The 14,852-nt window shown below is 43.2% G+C and overlaps 1 protein-coding gene across 1 annotated transcript in view; it reads right to left on the bottom strand.

Moving 5' to 3' along the window:
• The window catches only part of WDR70 (WD repeat domain 70), a 273,677-nt gene extending 259,498 nt beyond the window's left edge, over positions 1-14,179 (bottom strand). The window contains exons 1-4 of the mRNA XM_004605593.3: positions 14,053-14,179; positions 13,878-13,937; positions 11,176-11,259; positions 3,025-3,151 (exon numbers count right to left, since the gene is read on the bottom strand). Of these exons, the coding sequence (XP_004605650.2) occupies positions 3,025-3,151; positions 11,176-11,259; positions 13,878-13,937; positions 14,053-14,077 (296 nt within the window). The 5' untranslated portion in view covers positions 14,078-14,179. The remainder of the gene's footprint in view (positions 1-3,024; positions 3,152-11,175; positions 11,260-13,877; positions 13,938-14,052) is intronic.
• Between the last annotated feature and the right edge of the window lie 673 nt (positions 14,180-14,852).

Below are 14,852 nucleotides of genomic sequence, written 5' to 3'. Positions count from 1 at the left end.
ACTCGAACAAATGGATGAACAATAGGATGACAGTGCTACGACAGAGCTACAGTGCATTTATAGTCCCCTAAACACTGCCAGGAGTAATCCCTGAACACAAGCGCCTGAGACCACCGGAAGTGTCCCAAAACCCAAAAGTAAATAAAACCTCACTTTCATAACCAAACTGAGTCAGGCCACTAGAGTGGACAGAAATGCAAATCTGCAGCATCCATGCTTTACGTGGGTGGCAGGTTCAGCAGGGAATGTTGGACTGAGAACTGAACGGATCCACTGCTGATAGTGCTGGCCGAATGCCCACCACATGAAACTGGAAGGAATGTGGCAGCTTCTATGCAGCTTCTGACTCCATTTCTATTTGTTTGCTTTTTTCCTAATGTGCACAAGCACCCCCCCAAAAAAAATCAACAATTTTTAACATATTTTCATATTCTGAAAAACAAAAGTCTATGAAATTATGTCCAAAAATGTCTCTGACAGAAAACAGAATATTTCAGCTTAAAATATGTCTTGATTTGATGTTATGCCAAAATTTCAGTCAGATGGGCTAGAGTGACAGGACAGTGGGTAGGGTAGTTACCTTGCACACAGGTGACCCGGGTTCAATCACTGGCATCCCATACAGTCCCTCAAGCACTGCTAGGAGTAATTCCTGAGTGCAGACCCAGGAGTAAACCCTAAGCACTGCCGGGTGTGGCCCCAAAATAAAAACAAAAGCAAAACCTGAGTCAGATAGCCTGACAAATAATTAATGAGAAAATAGTGACTGATCAAATCTGAATTTCTTTCTTCAGTGAAACTGGAGGAGAAGAACTGGGGAAGAATACCCAGTGGTTCTCAGAGTCTACTCCTGGCTCTGTGCTCAGGCGATTATGTGTGGCCAGGGATCAAACAGGGGTCAATAGCAGATAAAGAACGCATCTTCCCTGTACGCTCTCTCTTTGGCCACAATTAATTTCTTCAATGAAATTTGAGGTAAGCACTAAAGATGACACACAGTTGCATCGTTTCTATTTAGGATCAAAATATATAAATAACATTCATTTTATTTTCAAATTTGTTAGTTAAGAGGGGCCTCCCCTGGGGCTAGAGAGAGTACAGTGGGAAGGCATTTGTCTTGCAGGAGGCAAGCCTGGTTAGAACCTCCACATTGCCACATGGTTCCCCTAGCACCACCAAGAGTAATTTTGAGTGCAGAGCCAGGAGTAACCCCTGAGCATCGCTGGGTATAGGATAGCCCCCAGACAAAAATTTAAAAAATAAAGTTCAGAAATCTCAAAATGAAATTTTATAACACTATTTTTAAAATTATTTACAAATTTTGTAAAACAGATTCTCAACATATTTATATGAAAAGTCCACTGTCATTGTCACTGTCATTGTTATTTAAAATAAATTGAAGGGTCTGGCAATAACAGTGTAGTACAGTACTCACTCATGGCACTTGCCTTATATACATGGCTGACCTGGGGTCAATCCCCAACATCCCATATGGTTCCCATATGGTTCCCTGAGCACTGCCAGGAGTGAGCCCTGAGCACAGAGCCAGGAGCAACCCCTAACCAAACGGGTGTGGCCCAGAGACAAAAACAAAAATATATTAAGCTGAAAAGAATGTATATGGTCAGGAGTGAATAAGAGCAATTCCAAAATAGAGTTCAAATACTATAAGAAAAAATGTATAAATAACATAAATATTACACATAGCATATAATTATAACATATAATTACACACAAACATGCAATTAAAAAGTGAAGATCAGGGCAGAGGCTATAGTACAGGAGGTATGGCATTTGCTTTGAATGTGGCTGACCTGGGTTAAATCCCAAGAATCGGTCCTCCAAGCATTGCCAAGAGTAATTCCTGAGTGCAGAGCCAGGAGCAAGCCTAGACAATCACCAGTGCCCCAAAACAACAACAACCAAAAAAGAAGTGAAGATCAGAGGCCAGAAGCCAGTATAGGGTTTAGGGCCCATGCGAGGAATGTGTCTGATGAGATTCAATCCCCAAAACCATATGGTCTCCTGAGCATCACCAGGTATAGCCCTGGAGGCCCCCAAGTATCTCTGGGATGACGCCGCAAGGTCAGGCAGCAGCATATCCTCAGACTCTTGGTCCCCAACACAGCTCGGTGTGATCAGAAAGGCTACCAAGCACCACAAAACTGACCCAGGCCCACACAAAAAAATTTAAAAAAAAAAAAGGGAACAGAAGCCAGAGAGATAGTACAGTGGGTTAAGCACTTGCTTTGCCCACTGACAGCTCTGACACCACATACAGTTCCCCAAGGACTGCCAGGAGTAATCCCTGAACACAGGGACAAGAATAAGTCTTAAGCACTGCCTGGTGTAATAAAAGTAAAATTTAAAAATCAAGGCCAAAAAATAGTACCAGGAATAAGGTTTTTTTCCTTGCTCACCACTGTCCCTCGCACTACATATGGTCCTTGAACACTACCAGGAGTAAGCCCTAAGCAATGCCAGGTATGGCCCAAAAACAGGAAAAAAAGGGAATAAATAATCACTAGACAAGAATATTGAGCGTCCACAAAATAAAGTAGGAAATTAACCTGCCTAAAATTGCTAAAATCATTAGGGCTTTTAAAAGCTGGAATTTAGCCTTCTTTGTGCTATGAGCACCCCAGAAAATGAGAATTTATTGATCCTTTTAAGAAACACCAGCCGGGGCCGGAGCAATAGCACAGTGGGTAGGGCGTTTGCCTTACATGCGGCCAACCCGGGTTCGATCCCCGGCATCCCATAGGGTCCCCCAAGCACCGCCAGGAGTAATTCCTGAGTGCAAAACCAGGAGTAACCCCTGAGCATCGCTGGGTGTGACCCAAAAAGAAAAAAAAAAAAAGAAACACCAGCCGGAGCAATAGTACAGTGAGTAGGGTGCTTGTCTTCTTGCACCTGATCAACCTAGGTTTGGTCCCTGGCACTACATGTGGTCCTCCTGAGCACTGCCAGGAGTAAGTCCTGATCACCACTAGGTGTGGAAAAATTTAAAAAAAAGTCAAGCACCTGGAAGATGATTTGGAGCTATCTCTCATCACATTGGAATTGGCTCCTGAAGACGTTGGTTCAATATCTTCATTTTGCATTCTTAATTCTTTCTCTCTGATCATTTCTTCCTCTTTTTCTCTTGCTTCTGAAAAAGGTATTTTAAAAATTTACAACAGTTAGCAAGCAATATAAAGTAAATTTATTATGTGACTAACGGGACAGGTTGGGGTTGGGAGGGAAACTAGGGTCACTGGAGGAGGAAGGTCCCACTTGGATGTTGGAACACTGAAACAACTGCATCATGAACAACTTTGTAAATCACAATATTTTAGTAAAAAGCCTTTTTTTCAATTCTAGCAGTTAGATTTTGCTTCTGAAAAGACTTTTTAAAAGATATTTCCAACAGGCATCAAAATGTGTAAGTTTTATTCAAAAGATGACAATTAACATATTACCAGTAAGAGCAAAAACCTATCAACCGCAATGCCCAACACTGGGAAGCAACTGAATTCTTATAAATCAAGCAAAAACATAGCCAATAAAAACTATGATGGGAAATGTCCAAAAATTAGCATATACACTAAGTAAAATGAACATGGAAACAGGGGTTTAGGGACATAGTTCGAAGGATCCAGGTGGGAACATGAGGGTCAATCTCTAGCACTCAATGGTAAATCCTCCTAAAAAAATTTTATGTAACACTATAAGAACCACAATGGCACTACATAAAAAAAAAAAAATGGAAAGTGGATAAGGCTGGAGAGATAGTACAGCAGGTAAGGTGCTTGCCTTGCATGTGGCTGATCTAGGTTCAGTCCCCAGCACCCCTCATGGTCCCCCAAGCCAGCCAGGAGTAATCTCTGAATATCGACAGGTGTGACCCCCCTCAAAAACAAACAAAAAGGTATAAAAAGTGGAGGTAGGGGCCAGAGTGATAGTACAGTTGCTAGGGCATTTGCATTGCATGCAGCTCTGCTGGGTTCAATCCCCGGCAGACCATATGGCTCCCCAAGCACCACCAGGAGTAATTCCTGAGTGCAGAGCCAGGAGTAACCCCTGAGCAACACTGGGTGTGACCCAAAAAGAAAAAAACAATGGAGGTATAAAAGGAAGTATCCAAAAATTAAGATTTTAGCTAATTTCATTGGCAGAGCAGAGGGGTGGGCAAGAGGGGTGGGACACACCCAGCAGTGCTTACTATTCCCTGGCTTGGGAATCACTCCTGACAGTGCCTTAGGGGACCATATGCAGTGCTGGGATTCTACCCAGGTCAGTGCATGCAAAACAACCATCCATTATACTGTCTCCCCAGCCCCCCCCTTAATTTCACTTTTGATACCCTAGAGGGATTTATTCATTTTTATTGTTTATTGGTTTCATACATGTACACTTGAAACCAAATTTTTTTCAAAGTAGTTGTAACATAAAAGCATTATCTCATCAGTTTGCTACCAGTACTTCCTCATTTTCCAGAGTCTTCTACACTGTCCTCTGATTCCAAGGTCTGATACCGGAAGTGCCTGTGGGTATTGGCTTTTTTCCTACCAGTCAATCTTAGGCAACTTGAAAGCTTTCTTCTTGCTATCCAACGTCAAAATTATCTCCTGCTTTATATTTTTATGCTTTAACCATAAATTCATTTTTTTTTTTTTTTTTTTGCTTTTTGGGTCACACCCGGCGATGCACAGGGGTTACTCCTGGCTCTGCACTCAGGAATTAACCCCTGGCGGTGCTCAGGAGACCATATGGGATGCTGGAATTGAACCCGGGTCGGCCGTGTGCAAGGCAAACGCCCTACCCACTGTGCTATTGCTCCAGCCCCATAAATTCATATTTTTATGTTTTAACCATAAATTAACCATAACTGTAACAATAGCACAGCGGGTAGGGTTTTTGCCTTGCACACAGCCAAGCTGGGTTCGATTCCTCCGTCCCTCTCGGTGACCCTGGCAAGCTACCAGGAGTATCCCTCCTGCACGGCAAAGCTTGGCAAGCTATCTGTGGCATATTCAATATGCCAGAAGCAGTAACAAGTCTCACAATGGAGATATTACTGGTGCCCGCTCGAGCAACTTGATGAACGACGGGATGACAGTGCGACAGTGCAGTGCTAACCATAAAGTCACCACTTTATTTCTGAACTCTTCAACTCAATTTTTGGTCTGATATATCATACCAAAATTCTGAGAAAAGATCAATTACATTAGATTCATAACATGATTTGCTACTTGAAAGACAAAAAGGTATTATTCATATTGAATGTAATCAAAGTAAAGTGAAAGTAAAGTGAAATTTATCAGTTACACAGGTGGGGTGGGGAGCTGGGGAGGTGGGGGGGGAGGTATACTGTGATTCTTGCTGGTGGAATATGTGCACTGGTGAAGGGATGGGTGTTCGAGCATTGTATAACTGGGACTTAAACCTGAAAGCTTTGTAACTTTCCGCATGGCGATTCAATAAAATAAAATTTTTAAAAAGGTATTATTCATGGAACTTAAGCCATTCTTTGATAAAGCTCAGTCTGCAGTTGGGGGTACAGAGGAAGGAAATGAATTAAAAGAACAGTTTCTCAGCTGATACCATCCTAAATAAACTGAGATAATTTGCAACATTTTTCCTTAACTTACTAAAGAAAAACAAGGAGCCAGAGAGAAAATACACAGAGTAAGGTGCTTGCCTTTCATGCGGCCTACCTGGGTTTGATTTCCAGCACCCCATATGGTTTTCTGAGCTCTGTCAAGAGTGATTGCTGAGAATAGAGCTAAGATTAAGCCCTGAGCATAGTCAGGTGTTTCCCAAAACCAAAATATAATGATGCAAAACTAGAGGTCAGAGAGATAGTACAGCAGGTTAAGGACTCATCTTGCACGTCTGACCCAGGTCCCAACTCCAGCACCCCTTATAGTCCCCAGGAATGATCCCTGAGCACAGCGCCAAGAATAAACCTTGAGTACTTCTGGGTGAGGCCTCGCAAAACACAAACAACAACAAAAATGTTCAAAGGGCCAGCGCAATAGTACAGCAGGTAGGGCACTTGCCTTGCACACAGCCAATCTATGTTCCATCCCAGTACCCCACCTGGTCCCCCAAGTCCTGAGCACTGCCAGGTGTGGCTCAAAATTCAAAACTAGGAGGAAAAAATACTGAGAGGAGTAACTCCCAGAGTCAGGAGTAACTCCAAGCATTGCCAGATGTAGTCCCAAAACAAAACAAAAAAATATGGAAGATAGAATCAAGGTTGATAGCTCAAACAGCTGGAATGTGCGCTTTGCTTGCTGGACCCCATGCTAAGCACCTTGTGGTCTCCTGAGCACCACCATGTGTGGCCCAAAATTTAAAAAAAAAAATAGTAATAACAGTTCAATGATAAAACTCTCCAGGAAGAAGTAAGGAAAATTCTATAGGTGTAGCTCAGGTGAATTTGTGTTAAGTATATGTATGCAAGAGAAAGAGAGTTACATACACATACACAGACACGCAGACACACACACACACACACACACACACTTTTCACTGGGCTCAGTCAACAATTGTGCATTCCAGTGCTAGAATAGGTTGAAAGTTGGACATTACCCTTTTTATTTTTAAAAAGGGTAATGTCCAACTTTATGAATATAATCAAAAGGATAATGTCCAACTTTATGAGTAAGTCAGTTTAGGGTCAGTGGGTGAAGCATTCGTTCTGCATGCAGCAAACCAGAGTTCAATCCTCAGTATCCAATAAGGTTCCCCAAGCCTAGCAGAAGTAACCCCTGAATGCACAGCCCGGACAGAGCCTGATCACTGCTGAGCGTGCCCCTGCCCCCACAAGAAAAAAACAAGGTATCTGGGGCAGGGAGAAGAAAGGAAAGATGCAGGTGGGTGGGCTACACTTGGAGTCCAGAGTTAGGTCTCAGGGCCTTGACCCTAATCCAAAAATACCAATCCTCACATTATAGGTCTGGCCTCCTACCCAAAAATCATTTTTCCCTAAGAAAACCAATTTTCTCCAGGGAGAGGATTGACTGCGCTTCGAGAGTTGATTGGTCACTCCCTACCTAAAAAGGGAAACCTTTTAAGTTTCTTTTAGATTTTAGATTTCTTGCAAGAAATCTTTCCTTGCAAGGAAACCAAGCTGATAGCTGACTTTGGAACAGGGTGTGTCAGACTAAACTGAGAGGTCATCTGCTAGAGGTGCATTTGAGAAAGCTTTTCTTACCCCTAAAAAGAGACATGCGAAAAGTCTTCTTTCAGCCTACACTGTCACCTGCAGGTAACAAAATTTCACTAACAAAGCACGAGTCATAGGGACAATCTGCTCAGGACAGACCAACACCCTAAAGCTAGCAGAGAAAGGGGAGAAAAGGAAAACTTCTGGTCCTTCCTGTCAGGATTCAGAATGAAAGAGCCCAATTTCAGAACTCTTACTACCTGCAATACTAAAATTTTTCTTATTTGAACGAGTTTTCATTGGGTTGTCTATAACTTATCATAAATAGCTCAAACCATCTAAATATCGGGCTGGAGCGATAGCACAGCAGTAGGGCGTTCGCCTTTCACACAGATGACCTGCGTTCGATTCCTCCGCCCCTCTCGGAGAGCCTGGCAAGCTACCGAGAGTATCGCGCCCGTATGGCAAAGCAGCTACCCGTGGTGTATTTGATATGCCAAAGACAGTAACAAGTCTCACGATGAGAAACGTTACTGGTGCCCGCTCGAACAAATTGATGAGCAACGGGATTACAGTGACAATGACAGTGACATCTAAATATCAGCCCTTATTGACTAAACCAAAATGAGGGACTGGGAATATGGCTCAGTGGCAGGTAATATGGTTTGCATACATGAGGTCCTGAGTTCAACCTCTGGCACCCATCATTACCCCACCTCCCCAACCAAAAGAAACGGAATTCAACAGAACTTTTCTTCCCCATTTATTATTCATAGAATAACATTTCATAAAAGAGATCTGTGGATTCATATGTTTTACATATAAAGCTATTAAAAATATTTTTTAAAAATTGAAAACATTTAGAATAGACATTAGTACTATTTTAAACCATACTACTTCAATAATAAAATTTTATACATTTAAAACATTGAGGAAAATTTATGCTATTATCTTAACATTTTACATACTGTATACTTTATTGAGGTCTTATAGTGATTCATTTTTAAATAGTGTTCAGCAACCAAAACAATTTATTATCAATTTGTATGTCATGTATGTATGTATGTCATAATGTATGACAGGCATACATTATGTATGTTATGAGAAAGGACCAAATTCTCAGGGACAGAGCAATAGTATATAGGTTAGGGTGCTTGACTTGTATGCAGTCAACCTAGGTTCAATCCCTAGAACACCATATGATCCACTGAGCACCATCAGGAGTGTGATCCCTGAGTGTAGAGCTAGGAGTAAGTCCTGAGCACCACCAAGTGCAGCCCCAAAGACAAAAATGTAAATAAAAATAAAAGACCAAAATTCTTAATTTCCTGAAGTCTCGTGGTCATTTTGTTTCGGTTTGTTTTTTGAGCTATACATGGCAATGCTCAAAGGTTACTCCTGGCTTCAGAACCCGGGAATTACTCCTGGAAGTGCTTGGAGGGCCATATGGGTACTGGGGATCAGACCCAGGTTGGTCACGGTCAAGGCAAACACCCTACCTATTGTACTATCGCTCTCGCTCCTAAAGTCTAATGTTAATGATAGGGGGAAACTCCTACCATTAGAAAACTCCTAGATTGAAAACTCCTATCAAAACTAACCATAAAACAAGTAATACCCACATCAGAATTTCTGAACTTTTAAAACCAAGCACACTTGGGATTTATGTGCTTAAATAAAGAATAGAGGGAAGTTTAAGTGCAAGAAATAAATAAATAAATAAATACATAAATAAACATTTAATTCATTCAGAAGCATCATGATGAAAACATGGCTTTGCAGTAATTTTTCAAAGTGTACAAAATTTGGTAGCTCTTCACTAGATTTCCTTAGCTATGAAATGCACATATTTTACTAAGGAAACTGAAATTCAAAAGTGCTATTTAGGGGCAGAGAGGTAGTATAAAAGTTAAGGGGATCGCCTTGTAAGTAGTTATAACCACAACATGGTCCAAATCCCCAAGACCACTTATGGTTGATTCCCCCAACCCCAAGCACCACCAAATGTGGCCCCTGAGCATCACTGGATGTGCCTCCCTGACCCCTGCTTACATTCAATTGTGATCCCTTCAGTAACTAAGGCAGCTTATTAAGAAAAATTAAGAAAATTAAGAAATCTAAAAACCTTTAGGCCAAAGCAATACTACACTAAGTAGGGTGCCTGCTTTACATGTGACCTACACAGATTGGATTCCGGGCACCATATATGGTCCCCCAAGCCCCACCAGGAATGATTCCTGAGCACTACCAGGAGGGCTTCAAAACCAAAAGAAATAAAATATTTTTCAAAGAAACAAGATTTTTTTTTTAAAGTAAATATTGCAAGGCTGTAGAGATAGTTACATAGGGAATTACTGGAGCACAGAGCTGGTAGTCACCTCAAGAACCACTACGTATGGCCCCAAACACCCTAGGTAAATAATAATCATTCAAAACTGGTATTCGATTATGTAAAAGTGATAAATACAAAATATTATAAATGTATCAGCATTCTGGAGAAGAAACAGTATAATGGGTAAGACACTTGCCTTGCATGCAACCAACGTAGGTTCAATCCCCATCACCCCATATAATTCCCAGAACTTGCCAGAAGGGATATCTATATGCAAAGCTAAGAGTAAGCCCTGCACACAGCCAAGTGTGGGTACAGTAAATATGTGACAGGTACATGGGAGTCATTACTGTACTCCTATATGTATTTAAAAGTACCAAAATAATGGAAGGTGTTTTAAAAAATCATTATGTAACTACTGTTTAACCATAAAAGAATTGTTCCTCTTCCAAAAACCAAAAACACTTTACATCAAGCTCACTTTCCAAGTACTAGATATTACTGCCCTAAGATATAGCTTTTAAAACCAACAGGTTTTAAAATGCTATATCTTAGCATTTTAAAAAACTGTTGTGACAAGTACCAGAACATCATTCACTTAAATTTTTTCAGTCTGTCTGAATTCCCAGTCTTTTCTGTTCTCTCAAGTTATTTCTATCCCTTATCTAGTGAGAGAATGGTCTGAATGAGATCCAAAGAAAGCAGCAGAGAGGCCAGTCACCTTCCATAACCATGAGGTGGTAGTTAGAATTACCAACTACCTGGTATCAACCCAGATGCCAGTCTGGAAAGTAAGGCCTTCAAAGTCAAGTCTAGTGCAATTACTAGTGCAGGGATTCAACGACAGCAGCCAGTCAGTGTATGTCTCAATTTTCTACACTGTCTGGGTCAACAGTCAGTGGTGTACACAGCTCTGAGAGCCACCTCTCGCCCAGCCTTCCAAATAGTGGTTCCGCTGTAAGCAGGAAAGAAAAAAATGAAATGAGATCAGATAGAGGTGGGATGAGAGGTAATAAAGAAACTACTATTCTGAGTCTTAAATTTTAACTTAGAAAGTTGTTTGTTCAGAGCAATATTTTTAAAAGATCTTAACATTCAAAGTTTCTTATCCAATTTATATACAACTTTACTATGTTAAAAAGAAAAGTAAGGGGACTGGAGCAATAGCACAGCGGGGAGGGCGTTTGCCTTGCACGAGGCCGACCCAGGTTCGATTCCCAGCATACCATATGGTCCCCTGAGCACCGCCAGGAGTAATTCTTGAGTGAAGAGCCAGGAGTAACCCCTGTGCATCACCAGGTATGACCCAAAAAGCAAAAAAAAAAAAAAAAAAATTAAAAAAAAAAAGAAAAGTAAGAGGCCAAAGATATAGCTCAAATCCAATGGAGTGAATGTTATGCAAAAAGGAGACTTGGGCTAAAATCATGACATAGGGTTCCCCAAGCACTGCCAAGAGTGAGCCCTTAGTACCAAGCCAGGAGTGGCCCCTAAGCACCACTGGCAAAAACAAAAAATTAATTTAATTCATTTTTTTTAAATCTTCAACCTCTACTTCCCCAAAACACCAACACATATGGTTTAATAACGTTGAATTGTTTTCAGTCTTTTCAACTGTAATTGTCAATTTACTTACATAAGGTGTATACCGTATCTAAGTCAGTAAAGAGCAGATAAGTGAACTTCTTACCCAGTGTTTTTCGACTTCTTTCCACAGCAGTTCTCCGAGTTTGTTCAAACATTGCTTCCAAGTCAAATGTCCGAGCTTTTTTTCCTAAAGCAGAAATAAACAAAACCAAGCTGGTTAAACTTGAGGTGCTCAATATATAACGACTAACCAACAGCCATTGAGTTGTCTCATTTATAGATGGTGACAAGATTACCACAGAAAAACAAGGAAGCATGAACTTCCAGGGAATCTTTAATGACAATCTCATCACTAAGCACCATCAATGAGCCAACTTTTCTGTCCTCCTCTAATTCACCTAGATCCTACACCTTGAAAACATATATTGATGAGGAAGGAAAAATGAGGAGGTCAGTACCCTAATCACTGAAAGCTGTTAATATGTTACATTACATGGCAAAAGGGCTCTGCAAAGGTTGTGATCAAGTTTATAGACTTCAAAAACAAGGAGGTAGATCCCCCAAATGCCCCCAGGTGCAACGAGAAAGGAGAGAGAGAAAAGAGGTGCTTATCCTAGTCAGTCTATTCTAATCATAAACACCCTTTAAAGCAATGACGCAGAACAGTTAAGCAGGGCAGTCAGACAGAAAGCTGAGGGATGGAGGCACTGCAGCTGCTTGGAAGATGAGACAGTTAAGATGATAATTAATGTAGGAAGGAAAGTTAAGAAGCTAAAGACTCATATCTGAGAGTCAGTGATGAAACAGGAGTTGCAGATCCAAAGGCACGAGTAAATTCCAAGAAAATGAGTGAGCTGTGGCTGCAATGTTGCATTTACTTTCATTGCCTATTTAAAAAATAATAATAATACCTACTTCCCAGAATGGCACAAATACACGGAAATGGTACTCTTATGTACTACTGATTTGATATGAATTGAAATAGCCTTTCTGAACATTATGACAGTGCACATCAGTAAGTTTTAAGAATACATATTCGATATTTTTGCTTTGTTTTGGTTTCCTCAGTGCCTCGGGATCATTCAAGGCAAGTGGTCTAAAACAACTATGTCTACTATCTTTACACACAAACACACACACACACATACACACACACACACTCAATTTCTCAGATTGCACTCAGGAGAAACTAGAGGTGAGAAAATAGCCATTTCTTTTTAAATAGCAGAACTATTCACAAGAAAGTGATTATACCTCAAGACCCTTTCCTAGGGGCCAGAGCAATAGTACAGCAGATAAAGCATTTGCCTTGCTCACTGCAAGTATTTGATCCCTGGCATCCCATATGGTCTCCCATGTACTGCCAAGAGTAATTGCTGAGTGCAAGGCCAGGAGTAACCCAAGCACTGTCGGGTATGGCCCAACCTGCCCCCACCAAAACACACACACACGCGCGCGCCTTTTCCTTTGGTTAAGAGTCCTGACATGGGTGGCTGTGGCAAGGAAGGTCTTTTTTTTTTTTATTGATAGTTACAAGCTTTCATGTTTGGGTTACAATCTCACAATGATCAAACACCCATCCCTCCACCAGTGCACATTCCCCACCACCAATATCCCAAGTATCCCCCCCTTTCCCACCCTCCCCCTGCCTCCATGGCAGACAATATTCCCCATATTCTCTCTCTACTTTTGGGGATTATAGCTTGCAACGCAGGCACTGAGAGGTCATCATGTTTGGTCCATTATTTACTTTCGGCACGCATCTCCCATCCCGACTGATTCCTCCAGCCATCATTTTCTTAGTGATCCCTTCTCTATTCCATCTGCCTTCTCCCCTCACTTATGAAGCGGGCTTCCAGCTATGGGACAATCCTCCTGGCCCTTGTCTCTACTGTTCTTGGGTGTCCGTCTCATGTGATGTTATTCTATACTCCATGAATGAGTGCAGTCCTTCTATGTCTGTCCCTTTCTTTCTGACTCATTTCACTTAGCATGATACTCTCCATGTCTATCCACTTACAAGCAAATTTCATGACTCCATCTCTCCTAGCAGCTGCATAGTATTCCATTGTGTAGATGTACCAAAGTTTCTTTAATCAGTCATTTGTTTTAGGGCACTCGGGTTGTTTCCATATTTTGGCTATTCTGTACAGTGCTGCAATGACTATATAGGTACAGATGTCATTTCTACCCTGCTTTTTTGCATCCTCAGGATATATTCCCATAAGTGGTACCGCAGTGGTGAGGAAGGTCTTGAATCAACGTGGACCTGGCAACAACCATGACTTCACTTCATGCCCAGTGGCAGCCCAAAGGCCCAAACTGCAGCCAATGGTTAATGCTCAGTCTCCTCAGCAGAGCAGGGAGCACAGCTCCCGCCGCCCCTAGCCCCCCATGGATCACAGTGTGAACTTTCCTTCCCTAAAGCGGCCCTGAAGTGTCACGTGAGCCTGTCCCAACGTAGAAGTGGGGGAGAAGAGCCTGTCCAGAAACTGCAAGAAATACACCAGAGCTACAGTGAGGAAAACTTGTCACAAGGGGAGGCGAAGGGCAGGTGACAGCACGGCCTCCCCTCCCGTCCTGAGGCCCCGGACAGTTCAGCCCAAGGTGAAGGGGCTAAGTCAGGCGGCCAGGGCGATAGGACAGCGGGTAGGGCGCTCGCCTTGCACGCAGCTGACCTGAGTTCGATCCCCAGCGTTCTCTATAGTCCCCAGAGCCCGCCACGAGTGATCCCAGAGTGCAGAGCCACGAGCAACCCCTGAGCACTGCAGGATGTGCACTCCCCCACCTGGTAATAATACTCACCGAACCCCGTAAAGCCCATGGTGACCGCCAGCTGCGGGTCCGGTCCCGACGGGTCTGCACCTGTCACAGGGGCAGGAGGAGGAGAGAGCAGGCATCGTTAGTACGGTGCGCCCGGCCCGCCCGACCCGCCCGGCCCGCCCGGCCCGCCCAGCACGGGCTCGCCCGCGGAACCCACCTTCGCTGGGCCCCGGGCGCTCCATGGCTGGTCACCCGTAGCACGAGCTAAACGCACAACCCAAACAGGATGAAGACTCGCGGCAAAGCTGGCCGGAAGTGTCGCCGCAGAACGTCCGCAGGGCCGCCGGCGCCAAGAGGGGCTACGGTGCGGCGGGAGCGCGGTCCGCGGATGGCACAGTGCCCCCGCAGGCCGGCGAGGGAATTGCGCCACTGAGGCCGCCTTCCTGCAGGGAAGTGGGAAAGTTCTCCATGCATGCAGTGTCTGGGAACACCCTTTCATTTTGAACGCCCAGATGACACTTTCAGCCTCATAGAATTCTAAAGAGAAGCCAACAAAATTCCTTTTGCTTTTCGTCCACCTCTTCCAGCTCTCCACCGGGTAGATGTGGGTTTTTTTTTTTTTTTTTTTTTTTTTTTTGCTTTTTGGGTCACACCCAGCAATGCACAGGGGTCACTCCTGGCTCATGCACTCAGGAATCACCCCTGGCGGCGCTCAGGGGACCATATGGGATGCTGGGATTTGAACCTGGGTCGGCCGCGTGCAAGGCAAACGCCCTACCCGCTGTGCTATCACTCCAGCCCCAGATGTGTTTTAACAAAGAAACATATCTACCCTGTAACTGAAAACACTCGAAGGTCAAAAAGAACTGAGCGGGGACAGGTGTACAGAGGCAAGGCACTTGCCTTGGATGCTGCTGTCTGGGTTTGGTCCCCCGCACTCCATAAGGCCCCCCAACACGCCAGCAATGATACCTGTGTGCAGAGCCAAGAATAAGACCTGAGTACCACCAGGTGTAG

Source organism: Sorex araneus, chromosome 1 (genome assembly GCF_027595985.1).
Source record: "Sorex araneus isolate mSorAra2 chromosome 1, mSorAra2.pri, whole genome shotgun sequence".
Taxonomy (NCBI): domain Eukaryota; kingdom Metazoa; phylum Chordata; class Mammalia; order Eulipotyphla; family Soricidae; genus Sorex; species Sorex araneus.
This window is presented reverse-complemented; position numbering and strand designations above follow the sequence as displayed.